Consider the following 15046-nt stretch of genomic DNA (forward strand, 5'->3'; position numbering starts at 1 on the left):
AGGAAACTGCTCGCCCAAATGATGCCTTAAACGTGGTCTACTGAGCCAGATGGACGTACTGCGAAATTCCCTAAAACGACGTTGGAGGTAGTTTATGGCAGAGAAATTAACATTCAATGCTCTGGTGGACATTCTGCAGTCAGCATGTCAATTACACACTCCCTCAAAACTGGAGACATCTGTGGAATTGTGTTGAGTGACAAAACGTCACATTTTAGAGTGGCCTTTTATTGCCCCCCCCCCCCCCCCCAGCACAAGGTGCACCTGTGTAATGATCATGCTGTTTAATCAGCTTCTTGATATGCCACACCTGTCATGTGGATGGATTATCTTGGCAAAGGATAAACGCTCAATACCAGGGATGTAAATATGTTTTTTGTGCTTATGGAGCATTTCTGGGATTTTTTTTTATTTCAGCTCATGAAACATGGGACCAGCACTTTACATGTTGCGTTGATATTTTTGTTCAGTGTAGTTTAACCCAAATAACTGCCATAAAACAATCTTACACAACATTCTGTTGCATCTAACAATTCAAAACCAAAAAAAGAGCAGCTGGCTGGCCAATGACCCAGTGATTATTTTAATGGCTGCTGGTCCACTCAGTGATACAGTAGTGGCACAGCTTCTCTCAACGGACAGGTTGGATGTGTGTTCGGTCTCTGGCTCCAATAGATCTGTTAGGGTGATAGATAGAATCGACTACTACAGTCTGGTCTGTCTATCTACGTCTGTCTCTGTGTGGGTCAGGCTGCCACTACACTACAGAGCCATGCCCTTATGTAGCCTACTGGCTCTAGCTCTAGAGACCTGGGGATTTCTGTGTCTCCACCATGGGGAGGTGAGGAGAAACAGGGCTTAAGAGCTTTTCAACATAGAAGCCTGACCTGATCACATGACCACAACAGCCCTAGCTATGAAAAAAGCGGTGCACGTGTTGCCAGCTGGAGACATCCAGTAGAATCTAGTGGTTAGATCGTTGGACTAGTAACCGAAAGGTTGCATGACATTTGAACATACAGTACATTTAGTGAAGCTCCCTCTCCCAGCTGTGGTGAACTGGTAATTGTGGAATAACTGATACAAATCTAGTATGTGTTTTTTTTTTTAAAGACTTACTTTCAAGGTTTAGAGCCAAGTGACAAATTAACTCTGTAACATCAAGTTATATTCAAGTTATATTTTCCAACTCAGCATGATTGTGTGAATAGAACAAATGAATAATCGAACTCCCTTGCGTGCAGTTATCTATTGGCACAATACCACAACATTTAAGATGATTTACAACATAGATTTTTAGATTGTATTAAAATTATAATAATGCTTTACACTCTTGATTTACATACATTATATTAACATGATTAGAGTAATAAACATAGGATATGCTTTCTCCATTATTATCAACGCTGACCTAGTGCAGTAAGAAAATATAATTTGGTCTTATTCTGAGCTTCAAGTGGAGTGGGGAGGTGGATTTTTTATTTATTTTACCTTTATTTAACTAGGCAAGTCAGTTAAGAACAAATTCTTATTTTCAATGGCAGCCTAGGAACAGTGGGTCAACTGCCTGTTCAGAGGCAGAACGACAGATTTGAACCTTGTCAGCTGGGGGTTTGAACTCGCAACCTTCCGGTTACTAGTCCAACACTCTAACCACTAGGCTACCCTGCCGCCTCTACACTCTAACCACTAGGCTACCCTGCCACCTCTACACTCTAACCACTAGGCTACACTGCCGCCTCTACACTCTAACCACTAGGCTACCCTGCCGCCTCTACACTCTAACCACTAGGCTACACTGCCGCCTCTACACTCTAACCACTAGGCTACCCTGCCGCCTCTACACTCTAACCACTAGGCTACAGTGACCTTTGAAATCCCGGTGCAAAGTCTACTGGTGACTGATATTCACTACCATTGCTGTGTGCGGTTTGTTCCAGGCTTCTCCTTGCCTGGCTGCCCAAACTCCTTTCTCTGGCCAAATGCTACGCCATATCCACAGATTTTAGTTTCTTCTCCTCAATGAGTCTGGATCTGAGTACCTCCACGACAATTTCTAGAATGGATTTCCATTCTAGACTGTCTGATTTGTACAAAACACCTAATTTATATGTCACCACAAACAACTTCAACGATGGCAGTCTCAGACTGAAGTATGTAGTGAACGACAGAGCAGAGCAAGGATTCAGTTTGAGTCATCAGGCAAGGCTTTTCCTCCCAACTCTTTGCATTTTAAACCCAAGGTGCCTAGGCCATGGATTGTCAGGAGACCTAAGCGACAGCTCCAGTAGCCTACACAGCAATGACTTGAAGTCGGAACTTTACATACACCTTATCCAAATACATTTAAACTCAGTTTTTCACAATTCCTGACATTTAATCCTAGTAATAATTCCCTGTTTTAGGTCAGTTAGGGTCATCACTTTATTTTAAGAATGTGAAATGTCAGAATAATAGTAGAGAGAATTATTTATTTCAGCTTTTATTTCTTTCATCACATTCCCAGTGGGTCAGAAGTTTACATACACTCAATGAGTATTTGGTAGCATTGCCTTTAAATTGTTTAACTTGGGTCAAATGTTTCAGGTAGCCTTCCACAAGCTTCCCACAATAAGTTGGGGGAATTTTGGCCCATTCCTCCAGACAGAGCTGGTGTAACCGAATCAGGTTTGTAGGCCTCCTTGCTCACACACGGGTTTTCAGTTCTGCCCACACATTTTCTATAGGATTGAGGTCAGGGCTTTGTGATGGCCACTCCAATACCTTGACTTTGTTGTCCTTAAGCCATTTCGTCACAACTTTGGAAGTATGCTTGGGGGAATTGTCCATTCGGAAGACCCATTTGCAACCAAGCTTTAACTTCCTGATTGACGTCTTGAGATGCTGCTTCAAGATATACACATCTATTTTGTGAAGTGCACCAGTTCCTCCTGCAGGAAATCACCCCTGCAACATGATGCTGCCACACCCGTGCTTCACAGTTGGGATGGTGTTCTTCGGCTTGCAAGCCTCCCCCTTTTTCCTCCAAACATAACGATGGTCAATATGGCCAAACAGTTCTATTTTTGTTTCATCAGACCAGAGGACATTTCTCCAAAAAGTACAACATTTGTCCCCATGTGCAGTTGCAAACCGTAGTCTGTTTTTTTATGGAGGTTTTGGAGCAGTGTCTTCTTCCTTGCTGAGCGGCCTTTCAGGTTATGTCGATATAGGACTTGTTTTACTGTGGATATAGATACTTTTGTACCTGTTTCCTCCAGCATCTTCACAAGGTCCTTTGCTGTTGTTCTGGGATTGATTGCACTTTTCACACCAAAGTACATTCGTCCATAGGAGACAGAACATGCCAAGTAAAGCCCCCTTGCAAAACCCTCTCCTAATCTGGATGACACTGGGCCAATTGTGCGCCGTCCTATGGAACTCCCAGTCACAGCCGGTTGTGTAGTGACACTGCAACACTGCGATGCAGTGCCTTAGACCACTGCGCCACTCGGGAGGCCCTAAATTATCCTTTTAACTTCTTCTGTGTGTGATTGTATAATAATCTGTTCAAGAACGTACATCTGGTGTATTATTGCCTTAGAATTTGTTTTGTATTTACACGAAGAATTACCACGGCCATTTGTCCATTCACTATAGAAGGGTTAGCTGGCGACTTAAGGAAAACGATGTGCGTGCTTTCATGGGGCAGAAGCGTGTTGTTGTGATTCTGGATGGCCAGATTGTTAGTAAGGATTACAAGAAACTGCCATGTGGGGAATCGTAAGTGGCTCGTTTCATCTTGTTCTTCACACTTTGTCTTGTTTTGAGATGTTTTGACTGATTTCATGTCAACGCTAATATAGCTAAATTTATCTAGATAGCTAACCAACAACTGTAACAATGTATTTGAGAGACAAATCATCAAATCAAATCAAATTTTATTGGTCACATACACATGGTTAGCAGATGTTTTTGCAAGTGTAGCGAAATGCTTGTGCTTCTAGTTCTGACAGTGCAGTAATATCTAACAATATCTAACAAGTGCTCATTGTGCAAATGTATTTATATTTTCAATAAATATTAGAGATAAAATATAGCTTACATGTTGGCAGGGTAGCCTAGCGGTTAATTAAGAACATTGGGCCAGTAACTTGAAAGGTCGCTGGTTTGAATTCTTGTCAGTTAAGAACAAATTTTTATTCTCAATGACAGCCTAGGAACAGTGGGTTAACTGCCTGTTCAGGGGCAGAACAACAGATTTGTACCTTGTCAGCTCAGGGGTTTGAACTTGCAGCCTTCCAGTTACTAGTCCAACACTCTAACCACTAGGCTACCCTGCCGCCTCAGGGAAGGCACTTAACACTAATTGCTCCAGTAAGCTGCTGTGGATAAAAGCGCACTGCTAAATGGCTAAAATTGTAAATGTAAAAAACAATCTAAAATGCCCTCGTAGTTGTGCACGCTGGTCTATAATGGTGATCCTGTTTTCTGCAGTACTGCGATTGGCCTTTTATCTTCCTTGGCTTCATTGTGAGGTGGCAGTTGTTCTCTCCTGCGACATGGTATGAATTATAGGCCTACCCATTAAGGCTCCATTGAACTTGGCAAACTACCTGCCCTCCAGGACACCTACACCACCCGATGTCACAGGAAGGCAATAAAGATCATCAAGGACATCAACCACCAGAGCCACTGCCTGTTCACCCCGCTATCATCCAGAAGGCGAGGTCAGTACAGGTGCACCAAAGCAGGGCCCGAGAGACTGAAAAACAGCTTTTATCTCAAGGCCATCAGACTGTTAAACAGCCACTACTAACATTGAGTGGCTGCTGCCAACACACTGACTCAACTCCAGCCACTTTAATAATGGAAATTGATGTAAAAAATGCATCACTAGCCACTTTAAACAATGCCACTTAATATAATGTTTACATACCCTACATTACTCATCTCATTTGTATATGTATATACTATACTCTATCATATACTGCATATTGCCATCTTTATGTAATACATGTATCACTAGCCACTTTAAACTATGCCACTTTCATGTTTACATAACCTACATTACTCATCTCATATGTATATACTGTACTCGATACCATCTACTGCATCTTGCCTATGCCGTTCTGTACCATCACTCATTCATATATCTTTATGTACATATTCTTTATCCCTTTACACTTGTGTGTATAAGGTAGTAGTTGTGGAATTGTTAGGTTAGATTACTTCGTTGGTTATTACTGCATAGTCGGAACTAGAAGCACAAGCATTTCGCTACACTCGCATTAACATCTGCTAACCATGTGTATGTGACAAATACAATTTGATTTGATTTTAACTCTGTTTTTCATATCACTCTATTCAATTCAATGAGTGTCTCCACGAAAATATATATATATATTTTTAAACTACTATTGGAATGTTGTTCAGTATCTATGGGATGCCATTATCAGTTATATTCTTCACATTTATCAATAACTTAGATTAATTTATAGGAAGGCATACTTTAAATATCCACATAATCATAAAATATATCAGTAATTTTAATTTAATTGGGGAAATTAATATGAACTCTTTCAATATAATTCTGTATCCAGCAGTAGCCTGTGCTATCTAATGGTATGTGTAGTTCTCAGTTCAGAGATAAAATAAAACTGTTTGATTGCTATCCCTGGCAATAGTTTAAGGTGGTGATTCAGAGAGAAGAATAACATGTCCATAATAGGAATGGTGTGGCTGTACCATTTCCCTACGTGCAAGGGGGGAACTGTGCAAACTTTGTTTTAAAGTTGACAATTGAACAACGCGAGAAAGAAAACACATTCTATAATATACAACAGAAATACAATTTGGAAATAAGTAGAACAAATGAACAGTCGTTTTTTTTGTTTATTGCAGGTTGCTTTTCTGTTTAAGTACAAAAGCCATCGTATCTCGCTCCACTGTGTGTGTGTCCCCCCCCCCGGATGACTGCATGAAATAGAACAACCCAGTATGCCCTGAGACCAGGATCCATATGCACAGTTACTAGCAGAGAACTATGAAACAACAGTTAGTGACAGTTCATTTATATCAAAATTTCGATGACATTTGAACTGGTAAACAATGTAATCAAGAAGGGAGAAGGGGAGGGGGGAGAGAGAGATTATCCAATCACGGATTGTCAGAAACACATGGCAAGCAATTTACAATTTGTTTTTTGTTGTTGAGGCGCACCATGGCAGCTCGTCCAAGGTAAGCAGAGAACGTTAGCTAACCTACGAACTACCTCAAATCCATTTGACCATAGCTAGCTAAAAAGTTGAGTTTGACTCGTTACTTTTTGATAACTACGTGTTTTTGGGACATCGCTTAGAAGCGTGTTTTTAAACGGAGTTTTGGCGAAGTTATTCGCCGGTTTTTTTAAAGCGTAATAAAATAAAATAAAATCAAAACGACCTGACTGGGTAAGGCGGCTAGCTAGCGTAGCCGAAGGAGGTGGAATCAGCTGGAACTAGCCTGCTCACTGCCACAGCTGGTGTGATTTTTAGCTAGCGAACTGGTGCCACTGCTAACCAGCTGATCGACGATGTCAGTGTATTTTTAGATTTAGGAGCTAGCGCACGACCTCACCACCGGCTAACATTGTAGTTAGCTCATTTAAATAACAATTCCGTCTTTTAAAAAATGTATTAGTCTATATATATAGAGAGACATATTAGTTTGCTAGCTAACAATAATTTGGATAACAAAATAACTGGACATTATGTAATGTGGCCCTGTGAGTTTAACTAGCTAACGTTCGTTAGCAAACGTTACTCACGAATTTAGCTACTAGATATTTCATTATCATGTCAGAAGTTTGATCTTTCACTCCAGCCTGGCAGTGTTGGTGAGATGCCTAACTAGCTCTTATCTAGCAGTTGGCATGCTGTTTTTATAACTAGATTTTGCGTTTTAAACCTGATCCTGATCGGTAACGTTAACCGTAGTTTAATTTCGTACAGAAGAACTAGCTACTAGTGTACTTTCAATCATTCCTTGTTATACATTTCTACTTGCTAACCAGCAGGATTGAATATGGCGAATAGCTTACCACCGCGCATGAACAGCTGATTGCCTTTTTTAGAGGTCTCAAATCGAAACTTGTTTGTTTAGCAAATACATCCAATTTCCCTAAACGCAGGGGAAGGAAGGAATGCGAGTTTATCATGTCTCCATCCATTGTACCTTTTTTATATCAATATTTTTTAGCTACTCAGCAACTTTATCAGGTTTGAAATGAATAGTTATTGTTGACGAAACCATCAATATTTGCTGATAGTCCCTTGTCTAAAAACTCTCCATATTGTCTGTCTCTGCGTAAAGCCATAATAGTCCTAGATATAGATTGATTGATTAGCCTAATAAGGAAAATAATACAAGTTAATTATGCCCACAGTACCCTGCTGTCGCATCCTTATATTGAGTACAGGTTCACACGTCCCATGCATGCAGCAGCATCGCAGACACACACCTGTGTTTGGGTTGATGAAAGTTAATTCCGTCTACTGCCTTTGTATAGCATTGAACCCTACCCTTGTCTACTACTGGGAGAAACCATTGCACCAGCTGATGTGGAGGGATAAACTGTCCTCATGAAGCTAAACCTTAAAGGTGTAGCACAGGAGAAATGGACCCATTTGTATATGAATGTAGCTATTTGGGCTTAGTTATCAACTCTGTAGTCTCTTCAAATCACTCTCTAAGCATTTCACTGTAAATTCTACACTTATCCTTGGTGCGTGTGACAAATAGTTTGATTTTAAATCTAGACTAGAGAAATAAATGTTGTTGCACCTTGGTTACCAATAAAGATGTTTGGCTAATTTAAAAGACATCTTTTTACTGAGACAAACTTCCTTTGTTTACCATCAGCGGCTGAATATCTTTTCACCTCCTATGTATACTAGTCAGTGGATTGTAAGTAATGATACAGGGTGAACCACATGTTGACCTTTGCCCACTGCAGGGGAAGGAGTCTCTCTGTCTTTCCCCCTCCCCCACTCATCACACAGCCCTTCGCTTTAGTGGAGGCTAGTATGCTGCGTGTTGCTTCTACTTTGCTAACTACAGACAGCCCTGCGCCTCTTATAAAACTTAAAAGCCTGCCATCAGCCGACTTTTGTGGTTCGAAGGAATTTCTGTGCAGGCGCCTGCCAACGTTTTGCCTGTAGGTCTCGGCAAGGCCTACGTTATGTTATAGTAGGCAGTTTGTATTTTAATGATGTCATGCAGACATGGTTGTGATATAGGCCTATATTTTGGATAAAGGCTCATTCTTGCATCCCTTCTGAAAAGCCAGACACTACACAGGCTACATTATGGGATGGCTGGATTTAGAAGTAGGCCTAGCTGCATGAATGATCCTTCTTGTCCTTATCAGTCTGGTGTGTTCTTGTGCCTTCATGTAAGAGAGGGGGAGATGAGATTTTGGGTGTGGGGGGGGGGGGGGTGATAATCAGTTTTAAGGGGACCCCTAGGGGTTAGTGTGCATCAGACCACCACTGTGGCAGGCAGCTTTACTACAGTGGCTGTACATGATTTACACCTGTAAATAGCATCACATGGGAATCAAAATGGCATGCCCGTACTCCAATACTTCACAATAATGCCTTGCGTACCCTTGCTGATTTTTTAAATTTAGCTAGGCAAGTCAGTTAAGAATACAATTCTTATTTTACAATGACAGCCTAACCCGGGCCAAACCCTAATCCGGGCGACGCTGGGCCAATTGTGCGCCGCCCTATGGGACTCCCAATCACTGCTGGTTGTGATACAACCTGGACTCAAACCAGGATGTCTGTAGTGACGCCTCTAGCACTGAGATGCAGTGCCTTAGACCACTGCGCCACTCAGGAGCCCATATCATGGACCATAATGGTTTGAAAACATGCCAAGATTTGAAAGATAATAATCAAATTGTATTCATCACATGCTTTGTAAAAAAACAGGTGTAGACTAAGAGTGAAATGCTAACTTACAGGTCCTTACCCACAATGCAGCGAGAAAGGAATCAGTACCAGTACTGAATAATGACAATTTGGCTATATACAGTTGACGTTGGAAGTTTACATACACAGGTTGGAATCATTAAACTTGTTTTTCAACCACTCCACAAAACAATAGTACGCAAGTATAAACACCACGGGACCACGCAGCCGTCATACCGCTCAGGAAGGAGACACGTTCTGTCTCCTAGAGATGAACGTACTTTGGTGCGAAAAGTGCAAATCAATCCCAAAACAACAGCAAAGGACCTTGTGAAGATGCTGGAGGAAACCGGTACGAAAGTATCTATATCCACAGTAAAACAAGTCCTATATCGACATAACCTGAAAGGCCGCTCAGCAAGTAAGAAGCCACTGCTTCAAAACCACCATTTAAAAAAAATACATTCAGGGACTTTTTATTCAGCTCATAAAACATGGGACCAACACTTTACATGTTGCATTTTATTTTTGTTCAGTATACATACAGATATTCCTCGAAATAAAGTGACAGATGGGTAGCAGCAGTGTTCAGTGCATTCGGAAACTATTCAGACCCCCTCCCGTATTTTGTTACATTACAGCCTTATTCTAAAATGGATTAAATAAATGTTTTTCCTCAAATCTACACACAATACCCCATAATGACAAAGCGAAAACAGTAAAACATTTTATTTATGTTGTTTACATATGTATTAAGATCCTTTGCTATGAGACTCGAAATTGAGCTCCGACGCATCCTGTTTTTATTCATGTTTTGATGTTTCTACAACTTGATTGGAGTCCGCCTGTGGTAAATTCAATTGATTGGACATGATTTGGAAAGGAACACCCCTGTATTTATAAGGTCCCACAGTTGGCAGTGCATGTTGGAGCAAAAACAACGCCATGGGGTCGATGGAATTGTCCGTAGAGCTCCGAGAAGGGATTATGTTGAGGCACAGATCTGGGGAAGGTGCCAAAAAACGTTCTGCGGCATTGAAGGTCCCCAAGAACACAGTGGCCTCCATCATTCTTAAATGGAAGAAGTTTGGAACCACCAAGACTCTTCCTAGAGCTGGCCGCCTGACCAAACAGAGTAATCTGGGGAGAAGAGCCTTTGTCGGGGAGGTGACCAAGAACCTGATGGTCACTCTGACAGCGCTTCAGAGTTCCTCTGTGGAGATGGTTGTACTTCTGGAAGGTTCTCCCATCTCTGTGGCACTCCACCAATCAGGCTTTTATGGTAGAGTGGCCAAACGGTAGCCATTCCTCAGTTAAAGGCACATGACAGCCTGATTGGAGTTGGCCTAAAGGACTCTGGCCATGAGAAACCAGATTATCTGGTCTGATGAAACCAAGATTGAACTCTTTGGACTGAATGCCAAGTGTCACGTCTGGAGGAAACCTGGCACCGTCCCTACAGTGAAGCATGGTGGTGGCAGCAGCATCATGCTGTGGGGAGGTTATTCATCGGCAGGGACTGGGAGATTAGTCAGGATCAAGGGAAAGATCAATGGAGCAAAGTACAGAGATCTTTGAATTCCTGTGCATTCTGGAGCAGGTTCTCAGACTGGGGCGACGGTTCACCTTCCAACAGATCAACAACCCTAAGCACACAGCCAAGACAACGCAGGAGTTGCTTTGGGACAAGTCTCTGAATGTCCTCAAGTGGCCCAGCCAGAGCCCGGACTTGAACCCGATCTAACGTTTCTGAAGAGACCTGATAGTAGCTGTGCATCGACGCTCTCATCCAACCTGACAGAGCTTCGGAGGATCTACAGAGAAGATTGGGAGAAACTCGCAAAAAAATGGTTTGTGACCAGCTTGTAGCGTCATACCCAATAAGACTCGAGGCTGTATTTGCTGCCAAAGGTGCTTCAACAAAGCAAAAGGTCTGAATACTTATGTAAATGTAAGATGATGATGATGATAAAATATATATAGATATTTTTTTCCCCTAAACTGTTTTACGCTTTGTCATTATGGGGTATTGTGTGTAGATTGGTGAGAGGGGAAAAAAACTATTTAATCAATTTTGGAATAATGCTGTAACGTAACCAAAAATGTAGAAAAAGTCAAGGGGTCTGAACTTTCGGAGTGCACTGTATGTGATGAGTCAATGGGGATCTTATATGCTGCAGAAATGTTTCGGTACCCTTCCCCAGATCTGTGCCTTGACACAATCTTGTCTATGAGATCTACGGACAATTCCTTCAACCTCATGGCTTGGTTTTTGCTCTGACATGCCCTGTCAGCTCTGGGACCTCACCAAATCATGTCCAATCAATTGAATTTACCACAGGTGAACTCTAACCAAGTTGTGGAAACATCTCAAGGATGATGGGCTCCCGAGTGGCGCAGCAGTCTAAGGCATGCATCTCAGTACACTACAGTCCCTGGTTCGAATCCAGGCTGTATCACATCCGGCCGTGATTGGGAGTCCCATAGGGCGGCACACAATTGGCCCAGCATCGTCCGGGTTTGGCCGTGGTAGGCAGTCCATTGTAAATAAGAGTTTGTTATTAACTGACTTGCCCAGGTAAATAAAGGTTTCAAAAAATAAAAATAAATGATCAATGGGAATAGGATGCACATGAGCTCAATTTCGAGTCTCATAGCAAAGGGTCTGAATACTATATTAAGGTGTCTTTTAAGGTTATTTTTTACATGCATATCCAGTGGCACACTCCAACACTCAGACATAATTTACCAATAAAGCATTTGTTTAGTGAGTTCGCCAGATCAAAGACAGTAGGGATGACCAGGGATGTTCTCTTGGTAAGGGTGTGAATTGAAACATTTCTCTGTCCTGCTAAGTATTTTTTTAAATTATTATTTAAAAAAACATGTAATGAGTACTTTTAGGTACCAAGGAAAATGTATGGAGTAAAAAAGTACATTATTTTCTTTAGGAATATAGTTTAGTAAAAGTTGTCAAATATAAATAGTCAAAGTACACATACTCAAACTGCTTAACTAGTACTTTAAAGTATTTTTACTGAAGTACTTTACACCACTGGATTGTGAGCGTGTTCTAGGAACCTCCTATAAAATTACACGATGCAGGGCAGAGCAGGACGGTAGCCAAGCTGTTTGAGGGCAGTCTATTTTGTTGCCAGATTTCCAAATTACAATTGAAGCTTCATCCAAGTTCTCCACCCAGATCAAGTTATCCACACCCTTCTTACTTCAACAGAGCTGATTTTATTTTTTAAATCCAGTAAAGTAAGTCGTTGTCCATTTGACATGTATTCTGGCAGTGTGCCATTCTAGAGGGAGTGTTTGAAACAGATGATGTCAACCCCATAGGACTGTGTCTCTGTCTATAATTACACCTGTCTCCAGATTCAGTGCCTTCAGAAAGTGTTCATACCCCTTGACTTATTTCACATTTGTTGTTACAGCCTGAATTCAAAATTGATCAACTATATTTTCTCTTCACATCTACACATCATACACCATAATGACATTGAAAAGATGTTTTTAGACATTTTTGCCAATTTATTGAAAATAAAATACAGGAATATCTCATGTTTTTCACACCCCTGAGTCAAGACTTTTAATGCACTTTTGGCATTGTTTACAACTGAGACTTTCTGGGTAAGTCCCTAAGAGTTCCATACTGGTCCTTCTGTAGCTCAGTTGGTAGAGCAGTTCCATACCTGGATGAATGTATGCAACATTTGCCTTTGGATAAAAGCGTCTGCTTTAAATTATTATTATACCTGGATGGTGCAACATTTGCAACTTTTTAAATGTATTTAAAAATTATTCAAGCTCTGCCAAATGGTTGTTGATCATTGTAAACCATTTCAGGTCTTGGCATATATTTTAAAGTAGATTAACTGAGAGACCTTCACTGTCTTCTTGGTAAGCAACTCGTGTTAATTTGGCCATGTTTTACTTAATTATCCTGCTGAAAGGTGAATTTGTCTCCCAGTGTTTGTTGGAAAGCAGACTGAACCAAGTTTTACTCTAGGATTTTGCCTGTACTCTACCCTATTCTGTTTTATTTTTTATCCTAAAATAATTCCCATATCCATAACATGATCCGGCCACCGGCATTCTTGAAAATATTAACAGAATGCTTTGTATTCAGGACCAAAAGTCAATTTCTTTGCCAAATATTTTGCAGTGTTACTTTTGTGCCTTGTTGCAAACAGGATGCATGTTTTGGAATATTTTTTATTCTGTACAAACTTCCTTTTCACTAGGTTAGTATTTTTGGAGTAACAACTGATGGATCAACATTGTATTCTCCTTTCACAGCCATTACACTCCAACTGTTTTAAAGTCACCATTGGTCTCATTGTGAAATCCCTGAGCAGTTTCCTTCCTTTCCGGCAACTAAGTTAGGAAGGATGCCTGTATCTTTGTAGTGACTGGGTGTATCAATACACCACCCAAAGCGTAATTAATAACTTTCATCATGCTCAAAGGGATATTTAAAGGGATATTTAATGTCAGCTTTAAAAAATAAATAAATCAAAAGTATATATTTTTTTTAAAACCATCTACCAATAGGTGCCCTTTGTGAGGCATTGGAAACCCTCCCTGGTCTTTGTGGTTGACTCTGTGTCTGAAATTCACTGCTTGACTGAGGGATCTTACAATTACAAGTATGTGTGGGGTACAGGGATGAGTTTTGAATGACTACCTCATGTTAAACAGTTATTGCTCACAGTGAGTCCATGCAACTTACGGGTTTAGCACATTTTTTGGGGTCCTGAACTTATTTAGCTTGCCATAAAACAAAAGGGTCTAAATACTTATTAATTCAATACATTTTCATGACACAATAGGGTATTGTGAGTGTATACCAGTAAAATGTCATTTCTCAATTGAATCACTTTTAAAATTCAGGCTGTAACCCAACACTGTGGGGGGTGTGAATACTTACTGAAGGCACTCACTGTATGATGGGAACCCCCCATCAATCCAACTTGCTCTCCTATAAAGCCCAAATCCTAACCTGAGATCTACCCAAGTATTTCGATTTTTCACCCAAGACTTCCATTTTTGATATCTGTACATGATTGAATTTACCCTGAAGTCTGAGTTATGCTTATACAGACTTGAGAAATGTGTACTGTTCAAAGTGTCCACTCTAAACCTGTCTGATTTTTATTTATTTCCCACACACACACACACACACACACACACACACACACACACACACACACACACACACACACACACACACACACACACAGCTACAATGAGGAGAGGAACCTCCTTCGCATCCAAGAGCGGGAGCGGCGGAATCAGGGAACCTTCCAGGAAAAGGAGTTCTACCAGGAGACCGTTCCCCTGTTCGGGGAACCCTATAAGGTCAGACTACTTCCTGTTCTTTCTTTTCTTCTCCTCTAGGCCCTTATTAGGACTGCAGGAGGACATACTAACAACTACAAACATTCCGACGTATTCCCAAACTACAGGTTATTTTATATGACGCTATTAATTATTACATTCTATTTGAAATAAGAGAATTAGAGGCCAGAGGAAGTGTTTAGCTTGATGACTTCATGACCAATGCACGTTTGATAATGTAACAGTTTGTTTTGTAACACAGCCCACGTGTCAGTGTGTCGCTCTTAAGAGATGAGCTGTTGTGAACTCGACTCCAACCTTTTTATTAGAAACTCCTCAGAACATCTCGTTGATGTAGTTAGGCGCTGCTCTGGACGTGATGACCTGCGTTCATACCGTGACCCCCTCTGTGGCCTAGGTCTAGTTACCACTGAAGTCAAATAAAATTGGGTTTGTCATATGCTTCCTAAACAACAGGTGTGGACTAATAGTGAAATGCATCATTACGGGCCCTTCCCAACAATGCGTGGAGAAAACACAAGGAATAAATACACAATGAGTAACGTTGTACCAGTATAGAGTCGATGTGCAGGGCTATGAGGTCATTGACGTAGATATGTACGTATAGGTAGGGCTGAAGTGACTAGGCAACAGCATAGATAATAAAGAGTTAGTGACAGAAGGGTCAATGCTGATTGTCCAGGTAGCTATTTGCTTAACTATTTATAAATCTTTTGCCTTACGGGTAGACTCTGTTCAGG

At 41.0% G+C, this 15046-nt stretch overlaps 1 protein-coding gene across 2 annotated transcripts in view; it reads left to right on the plus strand.

Annotated features, from left to right (window-relative positions):
* Positions 1-5999: 5999 nt before the first annotated feature.
* LOC123999414 (AF4/FMR2 family member 1-like) overlaps positions 6000-15046 on the plus strand; it is an 80375-nt gene continuing 71328 nt past the window's right edge. For both annotated transcript variants that reach the window (XM_046305191.1, XM_046305192.1), the window contains exons 1-2: positions 6000-6219; positions 14189-14306. In XM_046305191.1, the coding sequence (XP_046161147.1) occupies positions 6203-6219; positions 14189-14306 (135 nt within the window). In that variant the 5' untranslated portion in view covers positions 6000-6202. The remainder of the gene's footprint in view (positions 6220-14188; positions 14307-15046) is intronic.

This window comes from Oncorhynchus gorbuscha, linkage group LG16 (assembly GCF_021184085.1).
Source record: "Oncorhynchus gorbuscha isolate QuinsamMale2020 ecotype Even-year linkage group LG16, OgorEven_v1.0, whole genome shotgun sequence".
Classification (NCBI taxonomy): Eukaryota; Metazoa; Chordata; class Actinopteri; order Salmoniformes; family Salmonidae; genus Oncorhynchus; species Oncorhynchus gorbuscha.